The sequence below is a fragment of the Haliaeetus leucocephalus genome, unplaced genomic scaffold (assembly GCF_000737465.1).
Source record: "Haliaeetus leucocephalus isolate CR32 unplaced genomic scaffold, Haliaeetus_leucocephalus-4.0 Scaffold251, whole genome shotgun sequence".
Taxonomy (NCBI): Eukaryota; Metazoa; Chordata; class Aves; order Accipitriformes; family Accipitridae; genus Haliaeetus; species Haliaeetus leucocephalus.
In genome coordinates this window covers 415,010-434,091 of record NW_010972687.1, presented here as the reverse complement: position 1 = coordinate 434,091, position 19,082 = coordinate 415,010, and the positions used below count along the sequence as shown (strand labels likewise).

The following is a 19,082-nucleotide window of genomic DNA, read 5'->3' as shown; positions in this document are numbered from 1 at the left end:
AGGAAGGAAGGAAAGAAGGAAGGAGGGAAATTATTTTTGTTTTAAATAGCAAATGAGACATCTTGTTGTTCAAAGTCACCCTTGAAGCATGCCTATCAGATGCTGGCTGGAGAAAGCAACACCTAAGTCACAGTCTTGTCCATGTTGCTTTAGATTTGACCACTTCACCATTAGCAAAAAAACCTTCTGTGAATTACTTATGCAACGGCAGAATTTGGAGTTATTATTCACCGGGTGCATGTAGTATTATTTAGGCTTGCTATGCAGTAATGGAGACATAAAGGAAAGCTTTATTTTCATTCTTTCAAAAGCAGCGTACCTTTTATTGTCTTTATTTAGAACTAAATGTATTTTAATGTGCTTGAAAGAAATTGAGAACACAACTTCCACCCACCATTAATTTTCTGACATTATGCTGAGGAAGAAAAATAAAACCTGAGAATCCCAGAGTTGGTTTAATGACTTTTTTTATAAAGTAAAGTTCAGAGTGAGATCACTGTTTGTAAAAGTTTATTATCTCACAAAACATGGGCAGCTTTTGTGTGAACTTAGAAATATGATCACTTTTCATTTTTGAGTAATTAGAGTAAGAAAAAAAAAAAACCCTCTCTCAACAAAGCACCCCCTATGCCTTTTGTTAATTGGAAGTTAAGGTCTTGGTAAACACTCAAGTCTGAGCTCACAAGCAAAATGAAATGTGTCTGTGATTAAAAATATGTAAATTTGGCTGATAAATAGCAGTGGCCTTTTAAAGGGGAAAGAGCATCAAACTTGTTAATTGTGGAAGTAATCATTACTCTGTACTATCATATAGTTACATGCTAATTATTATTTCATATTTAACATCCCTTTGATCATATGTCACAGTAGCTGTATGTAGGTCCCTTTTCCTGTTCAGGTTAAAACTGGCATTGACGTTTTTCTCAGTCAGAATTAACTTCAGTCAAAAAGTCTTACAGTTAGTCAAAAGAAGAACTTTTAAGATTTTCTCAGATCCCAAATTTAAGTCTACCTTATTCAGTCTAGTGATCTTAAAACATCATGAATGCCATAAACTTTAGAAGGGCTGACACATTGACTTGTCCAAACCCACATGAATTGATTCTTTTAACACAAGAATTTCAGATTATACCTTACAAAATCTTCTGCACAGGAGAGGATGCTCACAATATTGTAGTTTCAGATTGAATAATGTTACATAGAGGGTATTTGATAGTAACTTCCTGTAATCACCTTGCTACTATGTATGATAATTGGTCTATACACACAGGCTTTCTCCCCAGTTTCTTCTTTGCATCCTCATACAATGATGGAATAATCCCATGTTTATCTGTCAGCAGAGATCCTTTTATTACATCTGTCAACATATTTAGGACTGTGAATGACTCAAAGTAGGTGCTGCAGCTTCCCTGCTATATAAAAGGAGAAAAGAAAATCCTATATTGTCTTCAAGTGAGGCATACAAACATTTCAAAGTTCAAGTGGTTTTTTTAAGTTTTCTTTAGTGTAAAAGTTTGTTATTGAAGTTCAAAGGCTGTCTAGTGAATAAATGACTTGTAGATAATTTTTAAAACATGAAGAAAGACCAAAATATTCCTTCATTTTTGTATTTTTTCATCTAGAAACTTTTTTGCTGTTGGAAAAACACATATCCAAACAGGTTTGGGTTTTCTTTTTTAACAACAGTAGAATCCTTATGATCGTTCAATCCAATGTCCTACACAACAATTTTCTCCAGGGGAAAAAAAAAAAAAAAGCAGCATTTTGAGTTGGTTGGTCCTATTCATTATATCTTTCATTCTGAAGGTGTACGGATGCTGGATGGAGACGTGACAGACATGGTAGAAGCAAAGTCTTTAAGCCTTAATCCCCAGCACATCCACATCTACAGTGCCAGCTGGGGGCCTGATGACGACGGTAAGACTGTGGATGGACCTGCTTCTCTAGCACGTCAGGCCTTTGAGAATGGCATCAGAATGGTAGGTTGGCATCAGAGTGCATCTCCTGGATCTGCTCTCATGTGCAAATGTAAGGGTACACGTGCCCAGTACATGCAAGTGCACAGCATGGGGAAGAGGAAAGGATTCTGAAGGAAAGAAGAAAAACTTCCTTTGTGTAAAACTAAAAATGCATTTTGCTTCTATATTGACCTGACGGTCAGTCCTTCCTGAAGTATCAGCTCTGTTCATTTTCAGCTGGAACACATCATCCTCTGCATCCTTTAAAACTGCTTTGAGGTAATGATGTAATTCTGCAAGAAAAAATAAGACTGAAAAATGCTACTCGCACAGCAGTGCCAAATCATCAAATCTGAATTGCAATGAAATTTTAAAGCAAAAGCCTTGACTGTTTTTCCTTCTTTCCTCCTTTCTTTCATTGGTTTTTTTTTGCTTGATTTCTTAATGGAAGTTTGATGATTTTAATAGGGAAACGGGGGCTGAAAAAAGTCTATACCCATGTTTCTTTTAGTGTTTATGTCTGGTCTCAGAGAACTTACACCCTATTTCTGACTTACGTATAGATTTCTCTACAAGTCTGTGCTATTGCTTTTTCTCTGTGATGTAGCCCAGAGATCTTCAATAATACAACAGACAAAATCCCCAACACACCTATATGAAAAAAAAATCTAAGATCTTTTAAATTTTCTTTAATGAGTTACTGTCAAACAAATAAGAGCACAGAAGGAAATGAGTAGTTAGAGGAACTTTTGATGTCAGAGGCCAGTTTTTAGTTCTTCCTTTTACCCTCCTGTCTGTTAAATAGATCAGGGAATTCCTTGTCTTCCAGTGCTCACACCTCTTTCCACTATACAGGACTGGTGGAAAGGATTTTGAAGCTTTGCACTTGAAGGTCTGAACATTATTTTGAATGCAGCAGGAGACTTGCTAGTTCAAAGGTGTGTGGCTCTAGGATCAGAAAAGAGGGGATTAATACAAAACATTTGTTTAAAGAGACTGAAACTGTTGGACCAAAGTGGAACTGAAACGTAGTTACTGGAACATGGTAACACTGCAGTGAGATCGGAAAGTGCAGCTGTTACTGAAGTCAATAAGTGTTTTAACCAGGTATGCCAAGACCAATTTTAGCAAACTATAGCTAACGTTTAGCCTGAAAGATTTGTGCCATGTGTAAAAGACAGTGTCTGCCACTGAGAGACTCTATTAATTTAAGGTATACCATAAAAAGCAGTCATAATAGTAAACAGGGACAATGGGTGCAAAGGGGGAATAGACAAAGTTACAAGAGCACCTGGTCAAGCTGACAGTCTGTATGCACAGTGCAGCATCTCAGGTGATTTACAGTATGCTTGACTGTAAGTTGTAAATAAATACATCACAAAATTGATACCCAGTATCACCATAAACATTGCCTAGCAGCACAAGCCTAGGAAGTGTGAATTCATATCTAATCACAGCTGCATCCCTGGCTTATTTCAGTTCCTTGATAAAGTTACATAAATTTCTTACCCTCCCCCCTGTCCTCCCTGCCCCAAATGTGGATAATAATACATGCTCAACTACCTAGCAGGTAAGTTATGAAGAGCAATTACTGAAATACTAAACTAACGACAGGGACTGTGTGCTTCCTATGCTACGTGATGTTAAAGACATGTCTTTCAAACTCAGTTCTGTGAGTACTTTACTAACCATGCTGCCACAGACCACTGCCTTCCTTTCACTTGGTCATACGATGACTATTCAGTGCGGATTTACTCTTTTGCTTGTTGTACATTATGTAATATGTGAAGCCTACCGTAGCAAAATACTCAGGCATGTACTTAACTTTACCCTGTGAGAAATTCCAGGGGCTTAGCGGTTAAACACATTTAGGGACACTGATAGATTCTGCCCCAGAGAACTCTGCTGTATTTAGTAATCATTACTAAAATAGTTATTGCAGTGCTCTTAGAACAGTATAAAAAGTATCTAGAAGGCAAAATATGTCTTCATTACTGCTTCGCATGCATAATCACTCCGCCTTTTAGATGGAATATCAGTGCTCCCCATCACCCAGCTAGAGTTTACTACTGTTTGACAGTGACCACAGAGAATAAGAACAATAAAATGGTGAAGGGGACCTTAATGGAGCTGCAGGATGCAGAGGAACTTGAACAAAATAAGTTTTATGCTTAAACATATATATGTGTTAGTTTAAATGTCATATTTGATGTAGGTGAGACAATCATGAAAAGTTCAGCCCAAATTTCTGTACCAGAAGAACTCAGCCATTTCCTCATTGAAACCTCAAAATGGGGATAAATCTGGTAAAAATCAAGAATGTGGAATAATTTGCCAAGAGCATGGATCTTGCCTACAAGAATTATTGTTCCATTGTTATTATTATATCTGTAATATGAGAGGATACCCTACAGAACCCATATGAATTTCATTTTACCAGCACATTTTTCTATATTATTAGTAAGTACCAGTATATAGTGGAAACACAGTACTGAATTTTAAAATTCTGAGGTGGTCTTTTTTTCTGATAACAATGCAGAAGAAGAGTTTGGTATATTTTTTTGAGAAATAGTAGAAATCATATTTGATTCAAGTCAAATTATTATTTTTACAGTTTAGCTTCTATTTCATTTTATCAACTTTTTGTTGCCCATGCAGAGGTGAATAGTTCTAAATATTTCCATGTATTTGGAGATTTTGACTAGCTCTGACTATGAAAGCTTTTTCATTTCTACTAAGGAAATAAAAGTTGTCTTTAAAACCTATATAAAATCATACTGATAAGAAATACAAAATGCTTAAGGTTAATCTCTAATTTTCATTCTTTAAAAAGTACTGTAGACTGAAAGATTGTAAATGTATGTCTCAATTACCACCTTCCTTAATACACTTAGTTTCCAGACCAAAAATTACTTTAAGATGAACCTGTTCTTGTTCTTTTTAATAAACTATGCCTTTCCATGTTCAGATACAGGTAATTTTTCTATATTTCTTTACACTGTCGTAAGATATGTCATTTTAAAAGATGAGGCAAATGGAAGAAGAAAAGATGAATTATCTCTGAGCCAAAATGTTCCTAAAATCAGATAAAAGGTAATGACTAGATACTCAGCCAAACATAGTCTTCCCCAAGCAGTCACAGTAATGGTGCAAATAGTAATAGGCAGACAAAAATGCTTATTACGTTGTATACAGATCTTGACCTTCCTTTTTTAGAAATATTGAACTGAACAACAACAGTATTATATCTAGTATAGCATCTGTGATGTAAATTAAAGTAACGGTGGTACAGGAAAATTTGGCAAGACCTTCTTTCAGATCTACACAAAGTTTCAAGATTTATATTCATTTATTGTGCATTTGCACACAGAACTTGATATTATTTTTTAAAAATGGGAAAGCAAAGGGAAAGGTCAAGATTTTTTAAAAGCAACTGAAAAGGAAGTATTGCTCAGCTAGTTTAATTAGAAAATCAAAGGTGGTGCTGAAGAATAACTTTGATTAGAGTATAATTAAACTGTTTTATTACTTTTTTTTACATTATACTCATGAAGTAGAAATGAAGCGGATGCAAGAGCCGCAGTTTCTTACTCAGTTTGCTGAGAGACTGGGATCCATGAAAAAAATGCCTGGTTTATCTTTAGCACATATTATTCCAATTAACAGCTCATGCAGGGTGTTTTAGAACTATTATTATTTTTAAATCTGCTGAGCTAATATGATTACTGCTTCCAAATCCTGCAGAAAGTAACAAAGATAAATTACTGTACAGTTTTTCCATAGAGTCCCACAGAGACAGCACATGCCATGAATTGAAATAGACAAATCTATTTAAAGAAAGGATACTGAGTAGTAATTGAGTTTATGAAATGACAACCTAACCCACAAGTTAAATAAGCTTTAAAAATTCTGCCCAGGATCAAGGTAAAGGAAGAGGAAACCAATTTTTAAACCTGTCTCAAGTACCATGATTTTCTGTCATCTTTAGGGTATTTTGTTTAATTCTATTGAATTTGCATACTTGAGTTTGAAGAGAAACCTTGGAGACTTTGCTATCAAACAATTTCTATGCAAATATAAAAGCTCCCTTTATATCATGCTTCCAGTTGACAAGGTCTTCTTCTTGGAAATAGTGTAGTCATAAGGGTGGAAAATTCTAGAGGCCTTTGTTTTAAATACCGATGTATTAGAAGTTGTAGACCTAATAATCTCAAAAATAATTCCATTATAATCACACAGAACAAATCAGGCAAAGGGCAGTATATCCAAAAGTAACCTATTCAAGAAAAGATTAGGTATGCTATGTCACATTTCACCCTGCATTCAAGAACAAACAGACTTAGCATTGCAAAACATGATTGTGACCAAATCATGTAATAAGACTGTGCTGAATGTGGGACAAAAGGGAGAAGACAAAAGCCTTTCCTTGATTCAGAAAGGCAAAACCAAAGTACCATTAGATTTTAAGATGACTGACTGTATCTCACAGTCTATAAACACAGTGCTATAAGCACTTGAGAGACTTAGGCTCACTGATTCATGGCTCTGTGATACAGCATTCAGACTACTTCATTTCTATTCGTAAGAATAAACCTGTTATTTTGGGATCAGTCTCAACATCATTTGGAGAGTAGCGCATTTCAGATATTCTGACTTGTTCTTTCACTGCTGTTTGGCAAAGACCTAATAGTCAAGTTTCTGGATATATGACCCCTGTTGATATTTTACATTGCAGGGTTTCAAAGAACTGGTTATCTCACCTCTCCAAATGTCTCGCCAACTGCATGCTTTATGTTGTTTGTTCTGCAGTACCCATAAGGGAGTCCAAATCAGTGACAGGGCAGGTCATCCTTAAAATAACCTAAGAGGGTGGCAAGGCAGGGAAATCTACACGGAAACTTTTGGCTTTCTGCCTGTGTCGGCACAGGGGCCTTCATCTTATTGCCATGACACCATTCTATGTAGCAAGCTGGACACAAGCCAAAATGTTTGATGGACATTAATGATCAGATGCTGTGTGGCTGAACCTCTTGTGAGAACTCGGCTTGGTGCTTTCCCTCCCATCATCACTGCCCCTTCTCATCTCTCTCGCTTCACCAACTTTGGCCACAGAGTGTGTGTTCAAAGTGTTTGCTGGGAGCAGGAGGCTCTCTTACAATCACTAAACAAGCCTCCTACCCACATGCAAGAGAGAGAAAGGCAAGGGAAGAAAAGGGAAGGGAAGAAAAGGGAAGAGAATAAAAGGAGAAAAGAAAGAAAAGGATTTCACATTTTTTTTATTATTTTATTTTCACTATATGTTTCTACTCCAAAGCAGAAGAGATTGTTCATAATTTGCAAGTGTCCCAGCAAAGGTTTGCTGCCTGTGTTGTACCACAGATGTTTCTCTTAAATTTATTTGTCCTGTCATCACCTCTCTGCATCATTCTGAGTAGGATGTGTTGCCTACACAAAGAGGAGTTATTCTGTTCTGCTTTGCCAGAGAATTGCACTATAAAAATCAAAGACAGAAGTTACTGCAAGAAGACTTCCAGTCAAATGTGTCAAAATAACTTCCAAAATGGCTGTCGTTTTATACGTTGAAATATTGTGATGCACAAAGGTTAAAACCAGATTTTTTAAACTGTGTGTTGTGTTTGTTCACCTTGTACAGCTGCCGTTTGAGACTGAATAACACATATCTGTGTGTAAGCATATCTCATATCGTATATAGGTACATTTTGCATGCACAAGGCCTCCTGTGCATTTCTAATTAGTTGGGCAAAAAACACTTGTGGAAGATCAATCAGAAGAATTAGTGCTGTGCTTGGGGAAGGTCTCAAAAGACATGACTTCCAGTATGCTGATGTAACCTAATGTTAGGTCCTGGCATTTATCCGTTATATGATTTGCATGTATACTGTGTATCCGTATTGCATCTATGATGTAATATCTGAACATGTAATGTTATAGTTACTTCAGCATGCCACGTTAAACTTTGGGTGGCTCTGTACTACAGGTGGGTGCTAACTATGTACCAGAACTGGAAAAGTCATATGGCGTTTTAACATTGTAATTCTTACTTCTGATGTCACAAGACGTAGCACCATTGGCTTGAAATAATATTCATACTTCTGACGTCAGAAAAGGTGATTATTGTCTAGTCGTGGCCTTCATCATAAGCCAGATCAGCCAAATTTCATCCAATTATTGCTGCATCAATATCCCTGTTTTCTTGATCCATCTATTATTTTCTTTTTTCTGTACATCTTTTGGAAAGAGCCAGTCTTGACTGAAACCTGTTATGTCCATGCCTGCGTAAGTCACTAACAACCTTCACTATTAAAAATTTATAGCTTGTTACTCATCTAAATTTCTTAGTTTCCACTGTAAAATGCTTTTTCTGCTATATTTATGGTGCATCTTATGCTGTTAGAAAACTCCACATGTAAGTAATTACAGATTTTGGCCAACTGATCTCTTGGATAAATTAAATTGGAACATAGGGACATAAGACAGGAAATGACCGCGTAGGTCATCCAGTACAGTTCTCTACTATCGCAGGCATTATGTCCTATAAATACATTCAAAAATTTCTATTCTAGAATGAATTAGAAATTCTTTCCCCTCTATTTCTGTTGGGAGACCATTTCACAGCTGTCACTATTCTATTGGTTAGAGATTTTCTTCTGAGTTACAGCCAGGTTTACTCATGTGCAGTTTTCTGCCCGTTTGTTCCTGGGCCAAAATTGAGCTTCAGCTCCTTCCATTTTTATTTCTGACATATTTATAGAACACAGTCCCCTCTCAGACTTCATTTTGATGTGACAAACAAGCCACTCTCATTAGTCACTTAAAAACCAGGCTGTCCATCTCCTTGCTCATCAGAGTGGTGCTTCTCTCCACATCTTCCAACCTGAATTCTTTTCTTTAATGCAGGTGATCATAATTGCTAGATTCACTAACATGTTCTTTCTTTTTATGTCAAAATCACCTAATAACTTTGTTTCCGTGACTCATCCTTCAAATACTCTCCTCATAACTTCCTTAACCCCCCGTGCTTCTCCAGCATAGCCCACATCATCTCCAGAGCAACCATTTCCACCTCCACCTTGCTGTTACATTAACCTTCTTTTTTTTGTTTGTTTCATTACCGATTTCTTGGAGGGCTCATCACATGTTTTGCAGAAACCAGACAGACTTGTTCTAGTACATTTCTCTGCATAAAATAAGTTACCAGAGAAAAACATAACAGATTTACCTGGGATTCTAAAGCGCATGTTGCATTTTAACCTGTTCCCATTAATGCTGGTGCCTCTTGCTCGGTCCTTCAAAATCTGTTTTAAAGCCTTAACAGTAATCTTTTGTGTATTCAATTTCCTTCTGTTAGTCAGAATTTCCAAACCACAGTTCATTCCTGTAGTTCTTTCTGAAACACTTCCTGTTTCCTGGCATTTTTTTTCAAGTGTGGATACCAGAATGGCGCATGGAAGTTGAAGCTTTCTCTGTGCATGCATAGTACCATTTCCCTTTTCCCTTCACATGTTCATATTCATCTCCTGCTTAACCATCCAAGGAGCAGACTACATTTTAGGACAACTCATTGCTGTTCGTTATCTTCCATGACCCTAAACTCCCTTTCAGAGTTACCGCTTTCCAAGAGTTTGTCCACCCTCCTGTGTGTTTTACCAACAAGCTTCATTTCTAGGTCTTACTACCTTGCATTTGGCTGATACATATATCTCAGAATGCCTTAATGGCTTTGCAGATGTGGTTTATACTTGATATGACTTAGTTTTCTTCAAACTGAGATTGCCCAGCAAAAATCAGTTTAGGTGACAACCTTAACACATCATTAAGCTAATAATAATTCTTTGCTCTACCATTTGCACGTAGTTAGCAACTTTCAGTATTCAGCCAAAGTTGAATTAGGGATATTGCCTTCCAGTAAATGAAATAGAGTTTAGGCTCAGTGTTATCTGGATGAACTTTGATACTATGCACTTTATTTTCTTTTGGAAATATATAAACAAAGCTAACCTTAAAATTTCTCTCCCTTGCTTTCTGTGAAAAGTGAGCCTTTTCACAGACAGCCAACGTGTAGTACAAAAAAAAAATGCAGAAAAAGAAATAATATACCAGAAATGTTCTTACATTACATTCAATGGAATATACAAATCCTAAAAGGCAGGAAAATTTGGAAAGAAAGTTACAGGAAAATATACCTCAAAATGTCCAGTTTCCTTACAATGTCACAAAGTGTGCTGGAAACCAAAACTGTTTAGTTACCTCATCCCATCTCACACATACATGGAAACTGTTGTAACAAGCCAGAATAGCATTAGTGCTTTTGGACATGTTGTCAAAAGTGGCCTCTGGTTTTGGGTGCCCAGCCTGAAACAGGTGATATATTTGAACATCAAAAACGACACCATTCTTCTTGTGGGTTAATTCTTAATTTGGAAAGCCAATACTGAAAAGCAGCTTTGGCAATTGGGTCTTTTTCCATATACTTAAGTATATACATTTCAGAGGGCATTTTTGAAAACTGAATCTGGTTACTTTGTATGGGCAAATCACATATCCACTTTACTCATATACTTGAAAAACAGCAGAATCTATGTATTTCTATGTGTCATGTGGGAAAATAGATTTCTGAAAGGCAAATTGCTGGAAGTTTGGCATCAAGAGTTTTTCAGTGCATAGAATTTAACATAAGTTTAAGGCAAAAAACCGTGAGGGCAATGATTTTGCATACAGCCTAAGTGTGTTGTTTCTTCCTAAACAAATGCTATGGGAGACAAACTGCACAAAGTGATTTTTACTACAGTCCTCAGTCTTCAGAGGTAGAAGTGGAGCAGCCTTGTTTTCCTGCTCATCTACTGAAAAGAGCTAAATTTGCAGAAAATTTGAGATTCTTTGTTGAACTTCAGAAGTACAACAGACATCTCAAAACCTGAAGTTTTCCATAAGGAAGAGCCTGACGTAAGTAGTGAAACTACTGTGTGGATCTGGTGGCCATGGGCTCCTCTCTAGAGTTTTTAATCAGACTAGTATAAAGGTGATGGAACTGCCTGAACCCACTCCATAGAATGGGTGTGTTTGTGTGAAGTCCATCCTATATCCAGTCCTACACAGGTATCTGTCTTGTGCACTGCCTGTTTACTTTGGCTTTGAATGCAGAGACAATTTCACTTATCATTAACTAGAGACTCTTTGTGCACCAGAAATTTTGGAAAACCCAGCTCTTGTTTTATCACAGGTGTTTACAATATACAGCTTGTTTTATTTTTCTTTTATCCTAGTAAGAATATCAGCAACAACAACAACAGCAATGATAATATGGAGAGATAGCCTGACCCAGAACTGGAATTCATGCAGCCCTGTAGCTGGCTCTATTTTGTTTAGGAAAATGAGAAATTCATTCCAGCATTCCACAGGTTCAGATTTCAGTTTCAGCCAACACTTCTTTTGGTTGCACTTTAAGCACTAATTATAGCTCTGTGGGGAATATCTTGGAGCTGTTTAAGCTGTTGTTCTAGTGGAGAGTAAAATAAAAAATACACCACATGCAAGGATGCATGTTGAAACGTTCCACAGATATATCCCAATAATTATTGTGTTAATGCATGGGTGCTTGTGGTTATTCAATACGTAATTTTTTTATGCACACATTAAAATATTTTTATGCTTCAGTATTTTAAAGGTATCACATCCTATGAGCTAATAAAATACATTCTTCCTTCTTTTTGTCATGATAAATTAATTTGTCTTTCCTTTTCTTAATTAAGAAGCTGGTTCAGAAGTAGCCAAAAAGTTTAATTTTATTAGCAACAACTTGCCTTTTCAACAATATAATGTAATCATTGCTTTTTGTAAGTAGTGACAGATTTTTGCATTGAGTATGGAGTGTGTGTGTGGCTGTTCCAGCACTAGGAAATATTTTCTTGACTTCCTAGTTTTCCTAAGAGTAAAAACATGGCTGCTAATATAAAAACACAAGACTCAATTTTTATACATTCCCTCAAACATGCATCTTTAATTATGTACACCTGTTAGGCTTATTAGTAATTTCTTCACAGTTATCATAGGTGAACATTTTAAATGAATTGATGCACAAATGTGAATTTTTCTGAGAGTGTAGATACCTCAAGAGAAAGAATGGCTTCAGAAATTTCTCCATTTGTTCATGAATTTTTACTTTTAATACCCAAGGAGGATGTTTTAATAAACAATAATCTGTTTGGCTATCTTCTGATAGCACTTCAGAATTGCTGGCTTGGACTCTCAGCTTACCATTATCTGTTTCGGAGAGATGCCTACTTTCAAGTAAGAATGTTGTGCAGTCTACAGAAGAGTCTTTTAAAGGGTGCTGTGCCAGCCTATTTTTCATTCCCAGATTAGAGGTTAAGTGGACTGGTAGAAACTCAGCAGGAGCTGGGAGATGCTGCTTCTCAAAAGCAAAATGCTGCCAGTCAGCAGATTGGCAGCACTGTGCCTCTGCACAAGGCAGCAGCATCCAGCTCCCAGGGAGCACAGAACTTGGTGGAAGCTGGAAGCAAGGAGATGCTGCCTCTCACAGGTGCATCTCAGGATGCTGTGATCCTTAGTGACTGCTCCTACAGTGGTCATACCACACTGCACTCAAAATCATGCCTGCATAGTAGGTTTTTTAGGTCTCTAGAGTACTGACCTCTGTTCTACACGTTCACTTAGGAACACTTCCTCTTTAGAAATTAGTTTTTAAGGAAGAGGTCATACCATGGGCTACTTTTTCTAACTTCCGTGTAAGGATCAATTTCACTTCCCAGCAGTAGTTTTTGTTCTTGGAAGCATTAAGTAATTTTAGAACAATATTGGGGAGAATAAGGGAAATTAAATGTTTAGGCTCTATGTGTGGATCAAGTGTCCCTCCTTCTCTCTCTGTTTTATATTTTCATGATTTGTTTTCTGCTCATGGGTGTGAGATTTCCAGCATATTGGTGCCAAATTACCTCTCCCTGGCTGCAACCTCTGTACCTCTAATTACTCCAGGTAGCGGTTCTCTCCTCTGCCTTTCCTGCTCCTTCACATTTTCTTCCCTGTCCCTTGGTAAATTTGATCACTTTTATAGAGACAGCGACTCACCCCATAGGCAGGGGGAGGGTTATTGGGGCATTTGATTCCTGGGCAGGAAAACATCAGGATTCACAGGCTGTATTAAGGCAGCAGGACTTGTAAAGCAGTGAATGAATGTCCAGTCTAAACTTTGCAAAAGAGTGTGAATAAATCTTGCTCCACTGGCTCAAACTACATCTCGTAGATGGAAACTGTTTTTATTAGATGGAAGTGTGCTGGAAGCAACTTGAAAGTATGTGGGGCCACTGGATGTCCCTAGATTAGTGTGTGAAGACCTCTGCCTTATAATGGTTCCTGCCAGTACCACTAAGGCATTTACTCATAAAGATGTGGTTTATATGTATACCCACACATGTACACAAACACATACCCTTGGAGCGTGGGATGTTCTTTGAATAGTGTTAGGAAATTCTGCAGATGTCATTACGAACATGTTCATACTGGCTCTGGTTCTTGGCAAACTCACCCTTCCATGCTGCTGAACTGGAAAAAAAAGAGCTTTCATATCACTTACCCTGCTTACAACCTGCTGACCAAGGAAAAGGAGGCACTAGCAGGAAAAAAGTGGGAATGCCCCAACATTCTTGTGCCATGCTTTTCCAGGTGCAATTTCTGCCTTGAGGCCTTTTTGTCAATGACCTGAGTTCATTTCATTCAAGGTCAGCTGCCTGTTGAGCATACTGGCTTTGCCCAGAAAATGTGATAGGAAATTGGACTATGATTAGGTCAATAGCAAGTCTTAGTTGTCAGTGAAAGACTTTTTCTTTTCCATAATGGAACACTTGATTATTTTTTTTTAAATTATCTGAGATTTTATGCAATTTAAGAAAGTAGACAAAACAAAAGGACAACATTTCATAATGGTCTAACGTGCACTGACAAGCAGAAGTGCAGTTATGGACACCGTGAAGAGTTTGTAAGAGGGAGTGCGTAGCTATCATTGCAAATGGAAGAGCAGAAACAGTACTGTGCCTAGAGGAAAAGGTAATGCATTTTTAACATCATGGGACAAGAACTGAGCACACTTTGCTGCACACCCATTCCACCCTGGTCTATGCCTCTGTTATAGTTCACTAATTCTTTTAGTGTTGCTCAAGTCGTACTCATATTGTTTGTAGATGCACCTTTGCTTTTGAATAATAATGACACATGGCTTCTTTGGCAGCTCAAGGCTTGACTTTTCATCCCGACACCCTTGGGCATCTGGCAGATGACAGTTGATAGATTTAGACAAACAGTAAAAGCTACAGAGTGCCTTACATGTTTGTTTATCTTAACTTTGTAACACGGTCCAAATGTTATTTAACTTCATGTATTTAAAGGAGACCAATTGGGAATGGCATTCACATACAGTAGGACAGCTGATGCTGTTGCTCTAATTACTTGTTTGGTATAGTTACTAGCAAGTTTATAATTTCCTGAGCATGACTGTGTCTATTGAATTAAAGCAGGGTGTTTGGAAACAGGGAGAAAGAGGAAACCAAATGGTAGTTTAACAATAGGCAGTAAATGTAAAACAGAACTTACTTACTTGACACATTATTTTAGTCAGGTTGAATTTAGTTTGGGGGTTTGATTTTTTTAATTTTTTTTTTTAAAGGCTGCCATTTGCTTTGCCAGATAGCTTCTAGGAAGAAGATCTTTAGCATGTTTTCTAGACTGAAGGTAATGCTGTTGTTTTCTGTGAAATGCTGAGTTGTTAAATGTGCAGTATTGCAATGTTTTAGAGGAACGGGAATTCTTTCTTTGTATGTATTAGAAAATACTCTTTTCCATTAGTCAGTGTACCTGGTACTTTTTTATTGCAATAACAGAGATGTTGATACTTTATATATTTGCAGGAGATATTAGTTTTGAAGAAATATTTGTTATTATTTGTTTACAAAAAACAGCATAGAAAGGTAAATTTGGGTGCAAATGTCTGTTATTTTGAAAGCCCCGTCATTACTGTTAAAATCTAAATTGGTGTTTATAATTTTTAAATACTGCATTGCAGAATTTCTAACATCCATTGGCGTGTTTTCATCCAGACTACATTTTGCACCCAAAAATGTATTCACATATCTATTTCTGCAGCTCATTTTTCATTATTAGTACAGCAGCACAAGTATGCATCTAAAGAAATATAGACACATTCTCTGTGCAGAGAAGCTAATAATTCAAGGGTTACTCCTGCAAAATTTACACAAAGTACAGTCTTACCCTGCTGTGAAAAGATTTTCCTTACATGAGTAGAACAAATCATGTTATACTGCTGTTTGCAGACAAAACCAGATGATGATGACAGCAGAAAAATGACAGATGGACTGTTATTGATAGGTTATTTTCCTGTATGCATATGTTTTTGAGGATATTCTTTATAAAACTTTTTTTTTAAAAGTGCAAGATAGACTTTCAGACAAAATATTTAGATTCCATTTTTCTCCTCCTTGGATCTGTGGTTTGATTACTCTGAATTTTCATTTCTTCTCTCTTGGTTGTATTGGTGGATTACTCTGAATTTCCCACGGAGTACCAATTTGGCCAAATGTAGTTACGTAATACTGTGCTTTCAAGAAATGCACATGAAGAACAAAACTGTAAAATTTTCCAAATAGCAGATACTTGTGAAAATTCATTAAAAAAAAGGTTTTGATGGAATATTTTGACATGTTCTGGAGGTAGAAGTGTGTCTGTATGATATGCTTTTTTCTGTGTATTCTACCTGCCTATGCATATATTAACATTGACCGGGGCGGGGGGGGGTGGGGGTGGAATGTAGGAGAGAGAAGTTGTTTTTTTAAGGGCAATGTAGGACCAGACAGGGATCTGTCCATGACTCTGAAACAGATGTCAGAATTGACGAACAAGCCAAAAATGACCATTGAGGAGACAGAAGATGAAAGCAAATAATAGAATACTGCTGGGAAGTATGATCTAATTACAAGAGATGATGAGATGAAACCAAAACAAAACCAGTAAAAATCAAGCAGGAGCACATCAGAAAGTAGAGAACCAGCGTATCTTTAGCATAATCCTCCAACCCATTCCCCACAAACATACAGAGGGCCCTAATTTCTGGCTCCCTGACCTGCTGTGATAATAAATCAGTGAATATGCATGAAATTATTTTTCCATTTACCCTTCCTTTCATGTGTCTCATCAGATGTTTTCAGAATGGAGGGGTAAGAAGTAAAAATATGCAAAGGGAGATGACAAGATTGTAGAATGAAAGAGAAGTGGTTCGTAAACCAGTACCAGCGCCATGAAGTTGCAAAAAACACATCCCACTGGCTTTGGGAGGCTCTGAATCAGCCCCTGCTGGCTGAGAAAAGCAGGCAGAACAAGAACCCCAAAGGGAACGGGGGTTTTGATTTGGCAGGAGTTCACGTTGTGGGGAAGGAAAGCTGTAACACTTCATAAAGGTTGTCTTTAAAACAACAAAAAATGTCGCTGTTTTGCATCTTTTTGTTAGTGTAGTAGCTAAGATCAACTGAAGGAAATAAAAGAAGTTGAAATAGTTACACTTCCTGGCTGGTCAGACTGATCTTCTGGAGAATGTGGATTTCATAATACATTTAACTTGGCACCCTGGGATTTTTTTCTCTGCTTGAAATGTTTTTTTAATGAAAACTTGCATTTTAGAGACATAACCTTATGTCAACGCTAGCCAGGAGAATTTGATATTTAACTTATTTTGCTGGAGAGAAGAGTGTCTCCAGGTAGTATACTTTTATTAACTCACAAAGTGAAATTCGTCAATGTTTGAGAACTCAAGCCTGGATTGTGAACTGTGAGGGTTTCTTATGTCTTACATAAGCAATGTCTTACATTGATGCAGGTTCAGTTATGCTCAGCACAAAAAGCCCTAGTGAAACCCCTCTGAGCATCTGGATTAAATGAATCTTTGAATTGCTAATTGTTTAAGGTTGACCTGGTAGATGTCCAACAGCAGTTTTTTGTGGTACACAGTTGCACTCTGTTTAGAAAAAAAGACACAAACAAACAAACTCCACCCATGGTCAAGCAATTAATTCATGCACAGAAAGTGGTGTTTTATGCCTTATAACATTTATTTATCATACAGAGGGGTGGGCTTACCCGAAAACCAGGTAGATGCTACATGATGAGTTGCAAGCAAATGAGGTATAAATGAGACTGTTAGCATAATTATAACTGAGAGGGATGTCCCATGTTTTGAGAGAATGTCATGTAAGAAAAGGTGACACTATTTAGCTTATTAAAAGAAAAGTTTAGCTCTTTGGTGAACCTTTCTATCTGAACAGTAAAGTGCTTCCAGATAGTGAGTGCTCATAATTAATGTAGATCGTACAGTCACATGAATCTGAATTTCATTCATTGGTATGAAATACATAAATATAAATAAGGAAAAGCCCAATAACCCATATATTGCTAGTTGTAAATTCCCATATATCAGCCATACAGGTTACTGATCATCTTCGCTTTTCGTATCAATGCCTATTTAAGAGTACTTGCACCACCAATAACGTTTTGATCCATGTGGACAGTATATAACTTTGGTGTATTAAGAAAACATCAAGGTGAGGTTACCTATTTTAAGTCCTCATTTGAAATAATGAATATGCCTAAGTAACTTGCCCAACTAGTCATATATTTAAAAATCATGCTGAACTAATGCTTTAAAGCTTAATTAGAATAGATTTATAAGAATCTTTTGGGTTTGTCCATTTTGTTTATATATTGTGTTGTGCATTTAGCGTCCATAGTGGACTAGATGGGTTGGACTAGATGATCTGAGGTCCCTTCCCACCTCAGGTATTCTGTGATTCTGTGATTTATAGTGTCTGTGAAACAATGATGCTCTGGTTCACAGTATATAATGCTACCCAGACAATACCTAGTGCCACCAGGCAAGCCAAGAGGAAACAGCTGAGAGCACCCTAATAAATGAAAGATATCATGCGTTACAAAGCATTTTAGTTTCAAATATGGTATTTCTTTTCTTTTTCCAGCCCAGTATGATGTTTTAGTGCTTCCTCTGAGTCTTCAATACCTCTTTCTTGGTACGGCTGGATAGTGTAGATGCAGAGCAACAAACACTGTATAAAAGTTGTTTCTAAAGCTGTGTTCATACCACTCATTTTCTGAATTTTTCTGGTGTCTCATTCTGAACTCTGCTAAATCCTATTTTCGTTTCAGATTCTTCTCAGTGAGCTAGTTTCTTTTGTTGTCTTTCTCTCATCAGATGTCTTTTGGGGGGAAAAGTCCTGTTGGTAAGCAGGTGAGGGGAAAAAGAAGAATTATTAATCAAATCTTTTGTGCCATTTCCAAACAGGGACGAAGAGGCTTAGGTTCAGTCTTTGTTTGGGCATCTGGAAATGGTGGAAGAAGTCGAGACCACTGCTCCTGTGATGGCTACACCAATAGCATCTACACTATCTCCATAAGCAGCACAGCTGAAAGTGGAAAGAAGCCATGGTATCTGGAAGAGTGTGCATCCACACTAGCTACAACGTACAGCAGCGGGGAATCCTACGACAGGAAAATAGTACGGTTTTTAATTTTTTTTTTTAGGTATATGGGTTTGTGTTTTGCACAGTGACTTTGGGGAGAAGGAGAGAAAGAGACCTCATTTATACTAATTAATAGACTGCTTTAGAAAAAAAATCATATGTGGGCAAGTTCATTTAGCCACAGTGTGTTACTTGGTTGGAGTCACCATACAGCTCTTTGAAACCAGCATGGGTATCTCTGCATATTGCAGTCTAATGCAGTGCAGGTATACCCAATTCACAGCAGGTTTTTCCACTCACCTAGTTACTGTCAACTCTGAGTGATGCTTTCAAAGATCCTATTGCCACTGCCACCGAAACAGATTTCTTTCATTACCAATATCTTGTGGCCCATCAGTAGGCCTGAGAATGTATCTTCCTTTTGTTTTTAATCCAGTTATCAATACTTTTCGTATTTTACACACATGGTAATAGCAGTTTTTCTATGTACCTCTCTATTTTCTCAGATTTATTTTGATCCAGCATCATTCCTCTTTTATATTCAGTGATGGTC

At 37.2% G+C, this 19,082-nt stretch overlaps 1 protein-coding gene across 1 annotated transcript in view; it reads left to right on the top strand.

Annotated features, from left to right (window-relative positions):
• The window catches only part of PCSK5 (proprotein convertase subtilisin/kexin type 5), a 255,130-nt gene that overhangs the window by 104,501 nt on the left and 131,547 nt on the right, over positions 1-19,082 (top strand). Inside the window, exons 7-8 of the mRNA XM_010568726.1 lie at positions 1,807-1,979; positions 18,352-18,564. Coding sequence (XP_010567028.1) covers positions 1,807-1,979; positions 18,352-18,564 — 386 coding nt within the window. The remainder of the gene's footprint in view (positions 1-1,806; positions 1,980-18,351; positions 18,565-19,082) is intronic.